General features: G+C 46.8%; 1 protein-coding gene across 3 annotated transcripts in view; it reads right to left on the reverse strand.

Annotated features, from left to right (window-relative positions):
- Window positions 1-15,838, reverse strand: part of SLC24A3 (solute carrier family 24 member 3) — a 247,865-nt gene that overhangs the window by 53,210 nt on the left and 178,817 nt on the right. For all 3 annotated transcript variants that reach the window (XM_067292621.1, XM_067292622.1, XM_067292623.1), the window contains one exon: window positions 15,233-15,336. In XM_067292621.1, coding sequence (XP_067148722.1) covers window positions 15,233-15,336 — 104 coding nt within the window. The remainder of the gene's footprint in view (window positions 1-15,232; window positions 15,337-15,838) is intronic.

Here is a 15,838-nt window from a genome sequence, read left to right on the forward strand (position 1 = left end):
TCATATGGAAGCCTCATATATTGCCTCCTGTCCTGAAATCTGCCTTGGTGCTACTGTGAATGAACTCAGCAACTAGAGACAGGATTTCTCATGTTTCTTCCAGAAGGTCAGCAACCAGCATACACGGTGCTTGGTTTGTTAACCATCCAAACCCAAATGCACTACAGGGACTGTAACATTCAGCTGGAGCAACGTATTTGTTACAATAACGATGTTCCACTGGGTCTAGAGTTTCAGGAAGAGAATTGTCAACAGTCCACTGTGAAATCCTCGTCCTGTTGGTGCGTTTCATTGCTGTTAATTGCATTGGTAATAACAGCAATATTAGTTGAGGTTTAATTCTACTTGTTCTGCACAATTATAAATGGCAGATGTATTGGCAATAAACATCATTACTGGGTCTTAATGGCCTTATGCAAATCCAGCCAACCATCCTGAAATCACAGCTGCTCAGCCAAGCCAAGCAGAAAATTAAAATATCTCCATGAAACAATTGGCACTTTCTCCAGCAGGTAGCTGTGAAAGAGGGAAATGTCTTGATCGGACACAGCAAAACCTCCCTACAAGGGCATATCGTTGTATGCTAGACACTGTGTTAGATATAGGACAGAATCTGATCTGTGCTTCATTTGCAAAATTCAAGTTATGAGCAGATTTGTCAGCCGTTCACTTTGGGGTAGAAATAACAAGAACATCTATTTCACTGTGCTCAGGTCAAATTTAGTAGGTTCTGCTGCGATTTTATTCTGGTTCAATACGGTTCATTCAAAACTGCAAATTCATGGGGATTAAAAAGAGATGCACGCAAATGGGGCAGAAAAAAAGGGAGTCTTAGGGTTCCTACAAGTGGTGGCACTTAAAAATCATGGAGTTTTGCGAGCATATGAACAAACCTCTGGGGCTGTTCCCTGAAGCCCTTACATCCTTATAAAGACCAGCACCAACTAGACAAGGCTGCTGTCCACCAGCCCTCTGGACCAGTTCATACTTCCAGGGACAACCTGTGAGTGGGCTGTGAGCCAGATGAATCACACAGCTGGGGGCCACAGCAGACTGCTCTGGATGTCCAAGACCCTTGGGGATCCTCTCCTGTCCCATGATCAACGCATTAAGTTGAAAAGCCCCTCATGAGATGGCAGCTGAAACTGGAGAAATTAAAAAGACCCCTTTGATTTCACGCTGTCCCAACATCTATCAATCTGTTGGGAAAAACTAGAAAACCCACCCCGTTTCTGCCTATCTGGAGGCAGCCCGGAAAGTCCTGATTTCTGAGGAGCTGAATATCATTGACTGTCTTTGCTGAATCTGTCGAAGGTCTCACACTCGGGGACAGCCCTGAAAGGGATTGATCTTCCAGGACTTCTGAATTCCCTCTGACATGGTGCAGCTTCTGCTTTTAACTTTGCTGTTTATTATTTTCAGAACTCCTTGCTCTGCTCTGGTAATTGCAAGGATCCTGCCACCTGCCTGTTCATTGTGGCTGGTCGTGATTTCAATGAAGCATCATATATTAATGTGAGAGAGTGACACTGCCTTATTTGTACTCATCTTTATATTAAATTATGCTGTAGATCCATCTGTGACTCTGAGCGAGAAGTAATTGCAGAGTCTCTGCACTTTTCCTGGGAGCCAGCATGGTTTCAGAGATGATATACCCACACGTTGTACTGAAGAAGACGGGAAGTCTGGAGGCTGAGGTATTCACCTGGGACTGAAGCAACGCAGAGGCAATTCCTTGTTCTGTCCCAACCCTATGGCCTGAGCTTGGGTGAGTCATGTCACCTCCATCCCTTCCTTTTAAGGAGATAAAAGCCTTTTATTACCCAACAACAGCACTGGATTATAAATGCATCTGGGACTGTGTGAGGCTGAGATCCTGCAGTAATGCGGAGCACACAAACATCACAGATGTACACACTCATTGAATTGCTGCACTACACTCATTTCTCGCTCATACCAACCTTGTACACATGCAGCTCTGTTTAGACAGATTTTCCCTCCATTTAGCTCTTTTTTACCCCAGTGCAAATCAGCTTCCCAGTGTCCACCTGCTACGTCTGACTGTGCAAGCCATTCATCAGCCCACCCAGCAATACCAGAGGCCTCACTTTCACCAGCGTCAGTCACACAGCAATAGCATGGAGTCATGCCTGAGCTAAAAGGCATGGACTAAAAATCTCATATCCAAGACTTGGTACTGTTTAGAGAGTAACCCGTGCTGCTAGCACTTCGAGCCACTCCGTAATTCAGACACCGAATCAGCAGAGGAGGTATGGAAGGGATCTCTGAGTTGAGACCCAATCCTCAAGCACTGAAGGCTCCTGGCTATCACCACTGTGAAGTTTCTCCTAGTGTCTCAATTGCACCTTCCTGGTTGCAGTTTTCATCCATGTTTGAAGTCTGCCATGTGACTTCTGGCCATGGAGACATCCTTCCACACAGCCTTCACTAATGGCCTTCTGGGGATACTTTTCCAGCACATTTCACACCTTCTTTGAGGCCATTTCATCTAGACTACATTTCCTATGTTTGCTTAGGAAAATGTCCCATGAGCTGGTCTCAAAATTCTTCCTATCGTTGGAGAACATGAAGCCCATCAGATGGGACAGCAGTGTTTCTGCTGACTTCAGCCAGCTTGGGAAGCAGCCCCTCTGGGATTCACGGCAGGTGGAGGCAAGTGTCCCTTGTCTCACAGGAGTCCTCAGCACCTGGCAACGTTCAGCTGCCAGCACTGCTGGAGAAACAGCAAAGGGAGTGCGAAAGGTTGTGTCTGTGACTGAAAGACTGTACGTTTTGTACTGCTGGAAAGGTCATGACCAAAAATAAGATGGGAAATAGCAACCACGTGTTCAATATGCAAAGATATTCCGCTCACGCTTTCTCTCTCTCTTGCTTTTAAAGGTATCAGTCCTACAGCAATTGCAATGAAGATATAAGGCAGGAAGGAATTTCTTAAGATAATTACTGGTGTCTTCCAGCAGTGCTTAAAAAGAGAGGAGCTGCCTGAGCATCAGAACCTGTGCGTTATTTCTCACCACACTTTCCTTGTTTTGGGCAGTATTACATCCCACCTGCAAGGAGCAGTCAGCCCATCAGAAACTAATAATCGTTAGCTGCAAAACAAACACAGCAGAGATTAGTGGGTACATTTCTCCTGTGGACTCCTGCTCGTAGCATTCATGTGCCAGGCTCAAAGCAACCCAAACACGTGAGTCATTCACACTTATTCCCACTTTAAGGTCCCTGGAGGGAACTAAAATCATAAATGAAAGCAGGGTCCAAACATCTCTGGATGTTTTGCAAGGAGCTGGGGTCAGAGAGCTGCAGAGACAGGAGAAATCACGGCAAATGGAAAGCTTTCCACTCCGGCTGGAACAGTCTTCTGCTCCAGCTGGGATAGCACCATTTCACAGGTGAAAGGTAGGTGAGACTTCAGCTGCCAAGCCCCTGGGCGAATGCATGCCAGACTACCACATACCAGCACAGCAGGAGTTCCCGATCTAGTTTCCCTTCCTAGCGTACTGAACCGTGCTGAGCAGCTGAGGTTGAAAATGTAGTCAGATTCCCCCCTGGAAACCTCTACCTTCTGCGCAGCCTTCCTGGAAAGCCAGGAAGCAGTTGACATCAGCTAAATTCTCCTGCGCTGAGACTAACAGCATATTCGTGCCTCCTGGACGGAGTCCTAAGACACAGCCCAAAAACTCTGCTCCTTTTTATACCCCACGATGATGTCCCCTTGCTGCTGACATGCAGGGGTCACAGCTGTCCCAACATCCCAGCACACTAAGAGTATCCAGCTGAGTCCCCTGATCACCATCTTTATCAAGTACCTCCTGGCAAAGACACCAAGGTCTTAGGATGATGCATTAGGGCCAGCTCAAGGCTTTGACCACTGCTAAAAGAGATTTTGTGATTTCCCTTGCTTTTACACGAGAAACGGTTAAAAAAGTCTTACGAATGCTGAGTGCCCAGTGCTGATTTGTGTGTGAACTCTGAGAGAGAAAACTTGACCTCAAGGTGTGACGGTGTTTAGTGATGGTTAGAAACTAGATTTCTTTTGATGCTGGTAGAAATCCTTTTTTCAGCTCTTCCAACTGCCTCCCCTATTTCTGTCCTACCATTGAATCTAACTCTGTGAAAAAGGTCTTGAAATGCTAATATAAAAAAGTCTCAGCAGCTGCTGCGATGGCCACACCAGTCCCACGTCATTACCAGCTAGATGGCACCTGATCTATCAGTTATACCAGTCTTCATCAGACGCTACTGAAGTCTTCTAACAGGTAGCTCAGCACTGTCCCCAGGCGTGAGCACAGCTATCTAGAAATACCTGGCCAGTGCAACCCCTCTCCTGTGCCCCCATAGCCCGTAAATCACGCGGGAAGTGTTAAGCAGCTGGCTTGCTGAGACCACGGTGCTGCTCAGAGTCGTCACGTCTTCTTCGTGCTTTCTTGTCTGCCTGCTTGGAGCCTCCTGTCATATACTCTGATCACCAGCTTTCAGGCTCAAGAGCTAAGTTGTGGCTCTGTATTTGTGTAATGCGTCGCACAGTGGAGTTTTAATCCACGAGTGAGACTGCTAGGTGTGATCGCAGCAGCAACGGGGTACCTTAGAGGAAAAAAAATCATCTTTAGGTCCAACCTTGTTGACGTCACCACGCGGCTTCTGGTTCGACTTGGATGCAGAAGCCAGGCCCCTGACGCCACAAAGTCTAGGCTTACGTGCCCCTCCAAACAGAAACGCGTGTAAGCAGCCCTGCTTCAAGCTAAGCACTTATTAGCCACGTTGCTGAACTGGGGCGCAGGGCAGCAATACTGATTTCATACAAGTTACTGGCCTAATCCTGCAAAACCCGGTTACTTTTGGAATGACAAAACAGTTTCAGAGCTCCTTGGACCTCTCCAGAAGGAGACCGAAAGGGCTATGGTGCAACAGGAACACCTCTGACGCAGCTCCTGGACCATGCAGAAGTTGATGCTACGGTGGCGGCACTGTGGAAGATGACGCATGGCACTCACAACGGGAAAACAATTATTTTCAGTGCTTTTGGGTAGCAAACAGAGTCTTTGCTGGGGCAGTGGCTACAATTTTTGTATAAATCTGCAAGCACCTGAATTCCTAAGATAACATCCTTTGCATTAAAGGGGGAGCTGGAAGGGAATCTGATTTCTGGATCACCCGACGGGGCTGGACTGCTCTCTGTCAGTGCCGCACAACCCAGCAGGAAGATCCCTGGGGAAAGGAGCACTCTGCAGCATTTACAGTGGGCAAACATCCTCCCTGACTGCTGTTTCAGGGAGAAACACTGAGAAAACACAAGGAGGAGAGAGGCAGCTGAGGCAGCAGCTTGCTTGGCCCGTAAGCAGCTGTATGCTCCCACAAGGACCGTAACCTTGACTTTGGGACAAATTCTGTCTTTAGCTAAAATTCTCAGTGCTGGACCCTTTCCTGGCTTATTACTATGTCCCTTTTTTGTCTTCAGGTCTTCAACAAACTTCTACCAGTGAAAGATCTGGCCCACAGCCTCCGAAAGATGTTGCCAGCACAAAATACCCTTGTGCCCTGGATTACAGAAGCAGCCTACAGTATTAAGTTCTCCTTAAACTACTATTTTGCGTGTTTAAATGTTTTCCACTGTTGGTCACAAACCTTAAAAAAAAAAAAGAAAAAAAAAAAGGCACCATTCCAACCTCTACCTCCTCCCAAAACTCCTCCAAAACCCGGGAGAAGGAAAAAAAAGCTCATGAACACAATCATAAAGTCAAAGGTCAGCAACTAAACCAATCTGAATTACTTGTAGTCTCTGAAATTAAAGCTTAAAAGATTAAGATGCATGCAAGCTAACTGTAAGGCAGAATTAGATTAAAAGTAGATTACAAAAATCCCAGTCTCTTCACTAAATGTTATTCTACCTGGTTATTAAATCTCTGCTCACAGTTTCTGCTTCTCAGCTCTTCTCTATTGGTAACACCTATTTCTTAGGTACATTTTCATATTCTGAGATAAATCTGAGTGCACACCGGCTGATGATTTTGAGAGGCATCCCTTGCTTACACAACGGTTTAGCATGTCCTGGAGAAGGGAAGGGCCTTCTGAGTTTATTTTATCTCCTCAGAAGAGCTTCACAGGCTCATGACTGTGTGTAGAAGGCAGATGCAAGTGTTTCCTTGGAGCATGAGGAGCTTGAGTGACCCATAACGGTGGACTGAGGCCCTCTGGATGGGAGCATTTCTCAACATTTGCGTCAGTGGACACCTCACTGGTGCACAGCTTCTCCATCCCAAGAAATGGAGCCGTGAACGGCTGTCGTGCAGGACAGCCCCACGGGAAGTAGTGCCTGGGAGTCACACCTGAGTGCCATTCGTCCCTTCGTAACATGGAGTGTCACTATCCAGCGGAATAACCTGCCAAGCTCCACAGTGGGAATGTTTAAACTGAGAAGTGGATTTCTCACCCCCCTTCCCTCTATTTTGAACAGACGTGAATTTGGGAAGTCCTGTTACCTGCTGTTTTGAAGGCAGGTCAGATGGCCACGGTAGTCCTTTTCTGCTCCAATGTATTCAGAAATCCCATCTAGCCACCAACTGATCCCTTGATAGGAGAAATAACTGGAAGAGCCTCTAAAAGCCAAGAATCACTGAGTCTTCAGCACAACACAGCATGGATGGTCCCTTGCTCTATCCAGAGCAGCCTAACCCAGCCCCAGGAAGGGTGCAACAGGGAAAAGAGAACTCAAGTGCAAAACACAGCAATCAGTTAGACGGTAATCAACAAATCCAAGTTATGCAGATTAAAAATTGCTGTGTTTAACGCTGTGAGTGCTGTGACTTGCAACTCATACGGTTGTAGTGCTTTCACTTAAGTACTTTTCACTAACCTCTTTAGCCCTTCGTTCTTTTCCGCAGCACTGCAGAAGGCTGCACGCAGTGTGGTGCCAGGTGAGGACAAGGCGGGACCAGGGAACAGCCGCAGGTCAGAGCGGCAGGGTTGCAAAAAGGAGGGAAGGATCTCGATGGGGGACTTTTCAACACCGAACAAACTCTGCTTGTGCTGGCTTGAATGAGAGTTGAATGAAGCCAACACTAGCTGCTTCCGAGAATCTCGCATCCTTCCAGCCAAGGATGACGGCAGGGCAGGGGAAGGAGAAGTGAGATTTCGCGAAGCACAAGTATAAGAGTGAGAGAAGAGAGGACAGTGAGGCTGAGGCTTGGATGGGACAGTGGGTAAGGTCAAACTCCCGTATCTCTCCAGGACCATACAGCTGGACTGCAATCTTGCAAAAAGCCTAATGCAAGCTGTCACAGCACAGACAGCAGTCCCCATGCCTGTTTCTATGCCTGGCTATCTAGCATGCGTTACCATGAAATGTTGCCTAACTTGTGTTTGAAGGGCGGAATTTGATGCCGCTCTTTCATCCCTTGCAACATTCCCTTGCTTTCTCATACCTCCCTCGCTTGCTGGTTGAAAGCAAATAAAACAGATACAGCAGCTAAATCAAGGGTGCTTAGCATATGTGACTTTGACAGCTGGACAACTGAAAGAGAATAAGCATCACAGTCACAGACATACAGACAACTGAGGAAACATCTACAGAGACATCCAGCCTGCAGCACCCCAAGCTCTGCAGAACGAGGACAGTTCTCGACATATTTCCATGCACCAAAACCATCTACAGCGTAAAAATTGCACCTGCTGCCTAGATGAGACAAGGCAAATCTTCAAACCTTCCCCTGTGTTTTAGAGTCGTGTGTGGGTGTGTGAAAGGTATCATCAGGATACGATGCATCATTGCAGTAGGATCCAAGGAGAAGGAATGAAAAGCCCACCGTCACAGTCGAGTAGGCTGCATGCAGCTACCCACAGGGGTAAAATTTGTCTTTCTCTCTATACATACTTTGGGCAGGGATTGAAAAACTGAGCAGAGATTTGGGGTTCTTCAGCTTCCAGATGCCCACTTCAAGATGTTTTAAAATAGCTCTGATCTTCAGAGCGTGGATATTAGTCAAGCTTAGAAACTCCAGCCCTTGCAGGTAGTTTTGGCATGGCCACCTAAACATGGAGGCAGGCTAAATCAAGTTCCACTTTTTGAAAACTGGATAAAGACCTTAGGAGATTTCATCACTCATATCAGCAAAGAGAGACAGAAATGACGAAAAATCCCTCCAGTCCAAAATACTCAATGCTGATCCGCAAAGTGCCATCAGCGCTAACCGGAAGAGCAAATCAACTCACTTTCAGGCTGCTGAAAGGCACATTTCTATTTTTCAGTAACAAACCATGACACAAATGTTTCTGATATAATCAAGAATCGCTTTGGTTTTGAAGTCAGTAGGAAGACAGCCAAGTGTTAGGGTCCGATGGGGAGAGGTATCTCTGACTTGCTTTGGATTTGAAACTCTTTCCAATCTTCAGTATTGCTTAAAAACAAGAAAGGGAGACAAGGGGTTTATAATACTTAACTCTAACAGAAACGTCTTCATGGCTTATAAAGCAATTTTTTCTTTTGCATTTATTAATCCTTCCCTAGCGTTTGTAGCGCGCACAGTTTCAGCTCTGGGCTGGAGCAGGACAGCCACATGGTAAATCTCCCCCGTCTGTTGACATTATTCAAACCGATCCAATTTCCAGACCAACTTTGTACTTTCTGGCCGGGCCACAAAGGAAAAAGGAGCACAACAATACATTAAAGCCGATTTTCATCTACTTCAATTGTTTTTTAGCATGAGAGCAGCTCTTTAAGAGACTTCGAGCACTCCCACAGCTATTTGGCAACCCTGAGACGAGGCAGAGCAGCAGACGTCGTAAACGAGTTGCGTGGCTCTCCGACACCAGCCCCGCGAGCGGCTCCGGGCGCGGAAATGAGCCTGGCTGCGAGCGCTTGCAGGCCTGGGGCTCTAGCGACCAAGGTGACAAATTCCTTAAAAATTTCAAAATTAAATACATAAATAGAGAAACGAAGTGGAAGCTCTTCTAATCACTGCCTCGCTGTCGGGTTTCTGGCAGCTCGCTCCCAAGCTGTTCTGGACGCGCTGCGAAGCGTTAAGCGCTTCTGCCGGCTCTTTCCTGCCCCCCTTGCGCTGCGCCCGCTGCCAGCAGCACCCTCCCGCGCGAGCCGGTGCACGAAGCACGCCGGGCTCAGCACGCGCCAGCGACCTCCGCCGCTCCTAACACCCATCTCCAGCACGCGTGGAGCCTCGGGAAGGGGAAGCCTCCTAATTTGAAGGCAGAGGTGACAAGGCTCAGAGAAACGTGGCGAACCGGGGGATGCAAAGTAGCCTGAAACCCATTGGGGGACTGGAGGAAGACTTGGGATGGGGTGGCTTCCCATTTCACGATGAGGAATTCCCACTGCAGGCTCGTTAGGTTGGATGAGGGACTTCAGCGAGATGCCTCCAGAGGAGAGCTCTTAGCTCGGCCACGTCTCCCCCGGGATCACGAAGCAGGGGTGCTGTGGTCCTTGAGCCATCAGGTGGGCTCTCCAGCGTGACGTTGCCACGGGGCTGGGCTTGGGGTGCGCCCACCAAGTCTCCAACGGGTGGGGGAGACGAAAAAGGCAGAAAATGCGATTGCCTCGGCTCTAGAGCAGGCTCCTGTTCCTCCCAAGAGGCATCCCGGCATGGATAGAGGGAGGTGGGAGGAATTGGGCCAAGAAGTCCAAGAGTGGAAGAGTGGGCAAGAGGAGAATGGGACCAGAGGTCAGCAGGGCTGGGAAAAGCTGGAGGCTCGAGAAACAGCTTTGGGGTGGATCCACTGGCAGAAGTTCCGGCTGGAGACAGTTCTTCTCTCAAGCCTCAAGAAACGCGTTTATGTTCGCAAGAGGAACGGAGCGCGGGGGAGCAGGGAGACAGAGCGTACGCAAAGAAACCTGAAGCCAGTGGGCGGTTAGAAAGAACATCACCACGCTAGCAAAACCAAGCGCTAAACGTTAGGAGAGGACGCAATTCAGGCACTTGCTTAATTCAGGTCAAGAGCGGGCCTAGGGATGAATCCAGGATACACGAGAGAGGTGGTTTGTGCATCCCCTTGCAGAAGGTGGAATATATGTCGGGACTGAGACCGAGGAAAAGAAAAGGGAGTCATATGGTTAAAGCAGCTGAGTGCCCCCATGGAGAGCTGGGCTATGGGGGGGCTGAGCCGGTCACCAAAACCAAGCTCAGTCCTGCAAGGCGCCGTTTGGGCAATACCTGCTGGAGCAGTCGGAGCAGTGGGAACAGCATCTGGAGCCCGAGGGAGCTGAACTCTGAGCGCGGAAAATGCCACCGGGCTCTTCCATACGTTCAGAAAAAAACCAGGTCCACGCCAGCTCTCGTTGGCACCTAAAATGACAAGTTCTTCTTTTCTCTTTAATCTCTCGGTGCTTTGTTTCCCCATCTTTAAAATACCCCTTCATCTCGCAGAGGTTTGGGGAAAATTAATTAATTGTTCATCAACTGCTCAGATACAATAGCGACGAGCACGGCAGAGGCTCAAGAGGAAATCAATAATTCTGCCTTTAGAGCCGGGTTTGAATAGAGCCTGGCGAAGAAGGCAGAAGGCCGCGCACTGAACAACGCAGAGAAGACAAAATAACGAAGAGCTGCTCATTAAGTGAGCAAAGTCCACTCTGTGCCCTGAAGGAGGCAGGGACCCCACGGAGCAACCAGCGTCTGATCACGTAATTAAAGGCTGTATAATAATGCAAACACACCGGGGGGGGCAAGTTAAGGTTGCACAAGGAACCTTAACGCTACCATTTTCAAACTTCTCAGCATTTGACTTTCAACCTTAATAATGCTCTTTTAATGCTGTTTTTAGGTGCACCGTGTTATACCGAGGTGTGGGCATCGTGCTTTCCTCTCCAGTCCCAGCAGTGGGACGCCTGCTCTGATTTAGTCGGAGAAGCGTGCACTTCCCATCCATTAAATGCTTAGAAAAATAATCAATCAGTGTGGGTGTTCGAGAAAACGCATATAACTTTCTGGGGGTGGGGGCTTGTTTCCTTTTTTTTAAATGACGTGTGGGTAGCCAGAAGCAGTATTTTCTTGAGCCAAAGAATAGCATATCCAACATAGCACATACCTACTGCAACCTAATTTAAAAATAAAACATACCCTGCAGAGAGCTGATCGATATTTTTGAATTCAGCTTTTCACCAGTCAAAAAAAGGCTTTCTGATGATACGGAACGGTTCTGCAAAATTAGAGTGCTTTTTAAAAATCAAATGCAGAAATGACTGTTCGCTCTTCTTTGTCATATTTTCTCCCCATTTAGATGGCAAAATAAAAACGGAGAGAAAAGGCACACCAAAAACAAATGTGTAAATGGAAGAGTTTCAAAAAATTTACAAAAGCTAACAAAACCCCCAAATATTTCAGAGCTTTTTAGAACGCTACTGCTTTTTCTTCCTTTTTTTGACTAGCTCTGTTCTGACCACCAGTAGTATATAAGATTTCTTATGGAAATGCAGAAGAAAGTCTGGGCTCCAAGCTGGGCTCCCTGAGAGCGGCGGAAGAAGAGTTGCCACCGCTTTACGGTTTATTGAGGTCCGCTGGGCACGACGCCCTCCGTCCACCTCTTGGGTTTGCAGTACCTCCAAGCAGCGGAGCATCCGAACAGCACCGGGCACTCTCAGGTATTGATTAGGCAGCGGGATCCCAAAGAACTACCACAATTCTAGCTGCAAACCATCGTCATCATCATCGATATCTAAAAGCTCCCGCTGGAATATTGCAACTACGGCTGGCGGACGCGAAAGGAAAGCCACGGCGAGAATACGTGCACGCTCTCTGCAATTCCCCGAGCAGAAATCGCCTGCGTGATCATTTTGAAATTGCTCCTCATCAGTGCTATAATTATGCGAGTTTAGTTACGGCACACTGGAGCACGGGCTCAAGAAGCATCCGCAGATGGGATTAGCGTCTTGCTCCGTAGCTGGATCAACAGCCCTGTGTGTTTTATATATGAGTTCTGCTTCAACTGAGAGTGCAGTTCTTTTCTGGACTTTTATAAGGACCCTAAATTTCTAAGGGTCCTAAATTCCGCTCTGTCTTTACCTCCCTCTCCCCCAAAACTCCCAGCTCAAACCCATTTTTATATATACCTGTATGTATAGAAATATGTATATTTGTTTGTGTCTAATGGTCCACACATATTTATGGTTTTACATAAATTATGTAAGTCTAAATAGAAACATATAAAAGAATATACAAAGACATACATATTTTAAAAGTTGAGTCAAAGACTAATTTTTGGAAATAAGGATAAATAAAGTCCTAAATCTAAACTAGACGCAAGGGGCATAGAGCACCAGCCCTGGCTGGCCACCCGGGCAATTTTCAGTAGCCACCTCGCTCCAGCAGAGTATTGAAGGATGGATCTCGGTGAAGCCCCCCCAAAGCACTGGCAGAAGGACGTTGCCGTAGACATGGAATGAATCCTCCACTTCCCTTGCTTCTGCCCAACATACTCTAAAACACTCCAGCCTGGACCAGGGATTGCCCAGGGCAGATGCGTAAGCGCTAATGATCATAAAGCAAAAAATACTTTAATTTCTATTATATTTTTTCTTTTAGTAATGCACGTTCATAGTCAAGCAGCGTAGGTTTTCTGCCGAAAGATGCTAGCCACTGAGCTGAGGGAAGACCCTAGCTAAGCATGGGATGAACTGGGGCTTCTGAAGGGGAAGACAAGCTCAGAAACCAATCGTGAGCTGAAAAGGGAAGAAATAAGTTCGTTCCTGGCCATCCCATCTTGCATCACTGTAAGTCAGAGTGACCTAATTCTCGCAAAACTACTGGTTCATACCACGTAAGAGAAGACAGTCCAATTCACTACAGACACCAGGTCCCCTTTGTTCAGCAAATGAGGTTAAGTTTGAACGCAAACACGTTTTGTTAAAAATCACCTTTTCCTTTGTGCGTGCAGCACGTCCAAGTAGTTTTATTTTAACAGTACTTAAAAATGCTTTTTCATCCATTTTTAATTGTTTTTTCCCCACTGCTTGCCACAAATCCCAAATCAACCCTTTTTGTCTTGTAAACGCAAAATGGGCTGTTCCCTGCTTTTCTGACAGAGTCGCGGTGAAAGCTGGCAGATTGGGAATCAGGCACGTGACACTCTGATGACCCAGCCAAAGATTCGCGGGCTGCACCTGGCGCACGGAGGACTCTGCCCGCTGACTCCTCAGGTCCGAGCTCCAAGGCGAAACGCTGCTCAGGGTTTCGTCAAGTCCCTTCGCCTCTGTTTGCTGCAGTCCAGCCTGCAGCCTAGGGATAAGAACCGGAACGACTGAACTTGACGAAACCACACCACAAATCACTAGCAGGCTCAGGGGAAAAAAAAAAAATCAGGACAAACAAGTCCAAATCTTAATTCTCTGCTTAGGATTAGACTTAGGACGACTTATGGCAACCAACCCCCCGCTTTTGAACTTCTGAACTCTATCACGCCCGGAAGGCTGAAGAAGGGCTCAGGCATTTATAAGGACATTTTGGCTGTAAGTTATGTCCTTCAGAAACAAACATTCCCCCCCCCACCCCAACAGGTCTCCCACGAAGACCGACATTTTCTACCAATTCCCAAACTTCAAGCGTTTTCCATTGAAAGCTGTGATTTGTGGCCATGTTTTTTCAGCAGGTTTGGGGCTTGCAATCAATAATGCAGAACATACAGTAGGAAGACTTAGCTCCTCTGTCATCGTGCTAAACAGTTAATCTTTTTCATTTGCTTGAAAAAACCACCTGAGGAAAAAGTCCTACTGATTACAGGAGAACACCTCCGAGGAACACAGCTTCACGCCCCGGGAAAGCTTTGGTAGCTATTAATCGGCCTGAATCAAATGGGTTTTCACAGTAAGAGTTACAACAGAACCACTAACGTATTGAATATGTGTAGCTTTCAGCTGCATGTTGTTCTGAAGAGCCCATCAACATCACATACCGGCTGTACAGCTCCATCATCATGGGCCAGCTCCAGAGCTGTGTCTTGGCACCTGAATTTCCTTTCATTTCCCATGCAAATCAAGGGAGTTTAGGTGCCTACAAAGTCCTTTTGTGGATTTTTCCCAAGCCTCCCCTATTGTGAAAAATGTTCATCTTCATCCTGAAAAAGTTTGCGGTTAATGCAAATGAAAAGTGGATTGTAAACTTTCCCAGGGAAGTCTGAGCTCTCTGCTTGCTTTCTCGTATTGACAAAGTTATACAAGTCCCTTCTCTTAGATTCCTCTTTCAGAGATAGTTGGCCTATTGCCCTGTATTGCTTCTGATATCCTGCTTTACCTCACTGCAAACAAGTCTTCAGAGTAAGATTTCAAATAACATTTTATGAGAACAGAAAAATACTAGGCACGCTGGCAAACGCTAAAGTGAATGCAGATTCAGATGTTTAATTATAGCGAGTCAATCATCTCTGCAAGTCAGATAGCGGCTGAGATGTCACAACTTAATTTAATTTCAGATGAGTAACTCGTGTTGTCATATGTAGTTTGACATGCTGGAATGCAGTCAGGAATTATACTAGGAATGGATAGCTTTATTGTTAGCGAGGTAAAAAGTCGGGGCATCCTTGGAGATATTCAAAACTTGACTGGACAAGGCCCCGAACAACCTGATCTAGCTTTGAAGTTGGCCCTGCGTTAAGTTGGGGTGGGGTACGGGGGTTTGGACCAGAGACCTCCAGAGATTCCTCTCCACATAAACCATTTGGTGAGTCTGTGAATGTAAATAATGAGATAAAGTACAAGCAAAGGCCACATCTTACCAATATAATTTTGTACGTCACGTCAGTCACCAACAACATTGTGTCAGCTCAGCATATGCATCCGAACCTATCTTGCACAAAGGAAGCATCTTTCGTGATGCTCCAGAAGTGTCACGATGCTTTCAGAAACATCTTTCACGCCTCACCAAATTCCATTTTCACCAACCCGAGGCAGAGACATTTCCTGGCTCCTTTGGTCTTAAAGAACCAGATACACAGGTCACAATCCATTTTTCAATAGCTACAGAGAGGATGTGTTCAATAACCAACTTTTACTCCTTTGACCATTCATATCTCTTGGGCAGCTTAAAAAGCCTGAGCTGATATTTGCTGGTTTGTTTTTCATTTCAAAAACGCAAGAGGAACAGTGTAAGGCCCAGTTAAAAAGAAAAGAGCCAGAGAAGTTTGTGGCAAGGTTGCAAACCTGGCAACTGATTTCACAGTACAACCAAGGCATGTGAAGAAGCAAGAACCATTAGGAATCATTAAATGCTCTTACCTGTCCTGCAAAAAGCCCACACACACCAATAATGCAGAGAATGTTAAATACAGCAGAGCCCACGATGGTTCCAACGCCTACGTCTCCTTTCGTGATAAAAACACCTGAAAAACAAGTTCAAGGCGAGCTGTGTAAATTGGAAAGAACACAATTTTTACTCAAAAAAATTGCAGACCTCTCACCCCATTAATGACTGCCATGCACCAGTTCTGCCTCTTTGATTCCTATTTAACAGGGCAACTTGGAGAGAAAAGTACTAGGGTGAATAAAGGCGGCAGAACTTGCTTTCTGAGGGGATTTAGATAGAGTGTCTAATGAAAACCAAAGACCTCAGAAATGTCTAAGTCACCAACCTCCTGGGCTTGCAGTCCAGCACTACGGCAAGGCACATCGTAAAAGACAGCAAGCTCTGTGAGAGCAGCTGGTAGTTTCCTGCCGATTTGGCTCCTATCTCCCCCAAGACCTCCCACCACCAGTACTCCACTATTCCCTAAACCTCCATCTCTGTTGGCTTCTATAGGCAAGGAGAGGCATGAGATGGAGCCAATTCAGGGCTGTCCGGCCACTAGTTACCTCCAAGCTGAATGATGCCCCTGACAATGGGTT

This window comes from Apteryx mantelli, chromosome 3 (assembly GCF_036417845.1).
Source record: "Apteryx mantelli isolate bAptMan1 chromosome 3, bAptMan1.hap1, whole genome shotgun sequence".
Taxonomy (NCBI): Eukaryota; Metazoa; Chordata; class Aves; order Apterygiformes; family Apterygidae; genus Apteryx; species Apteryx mantelli.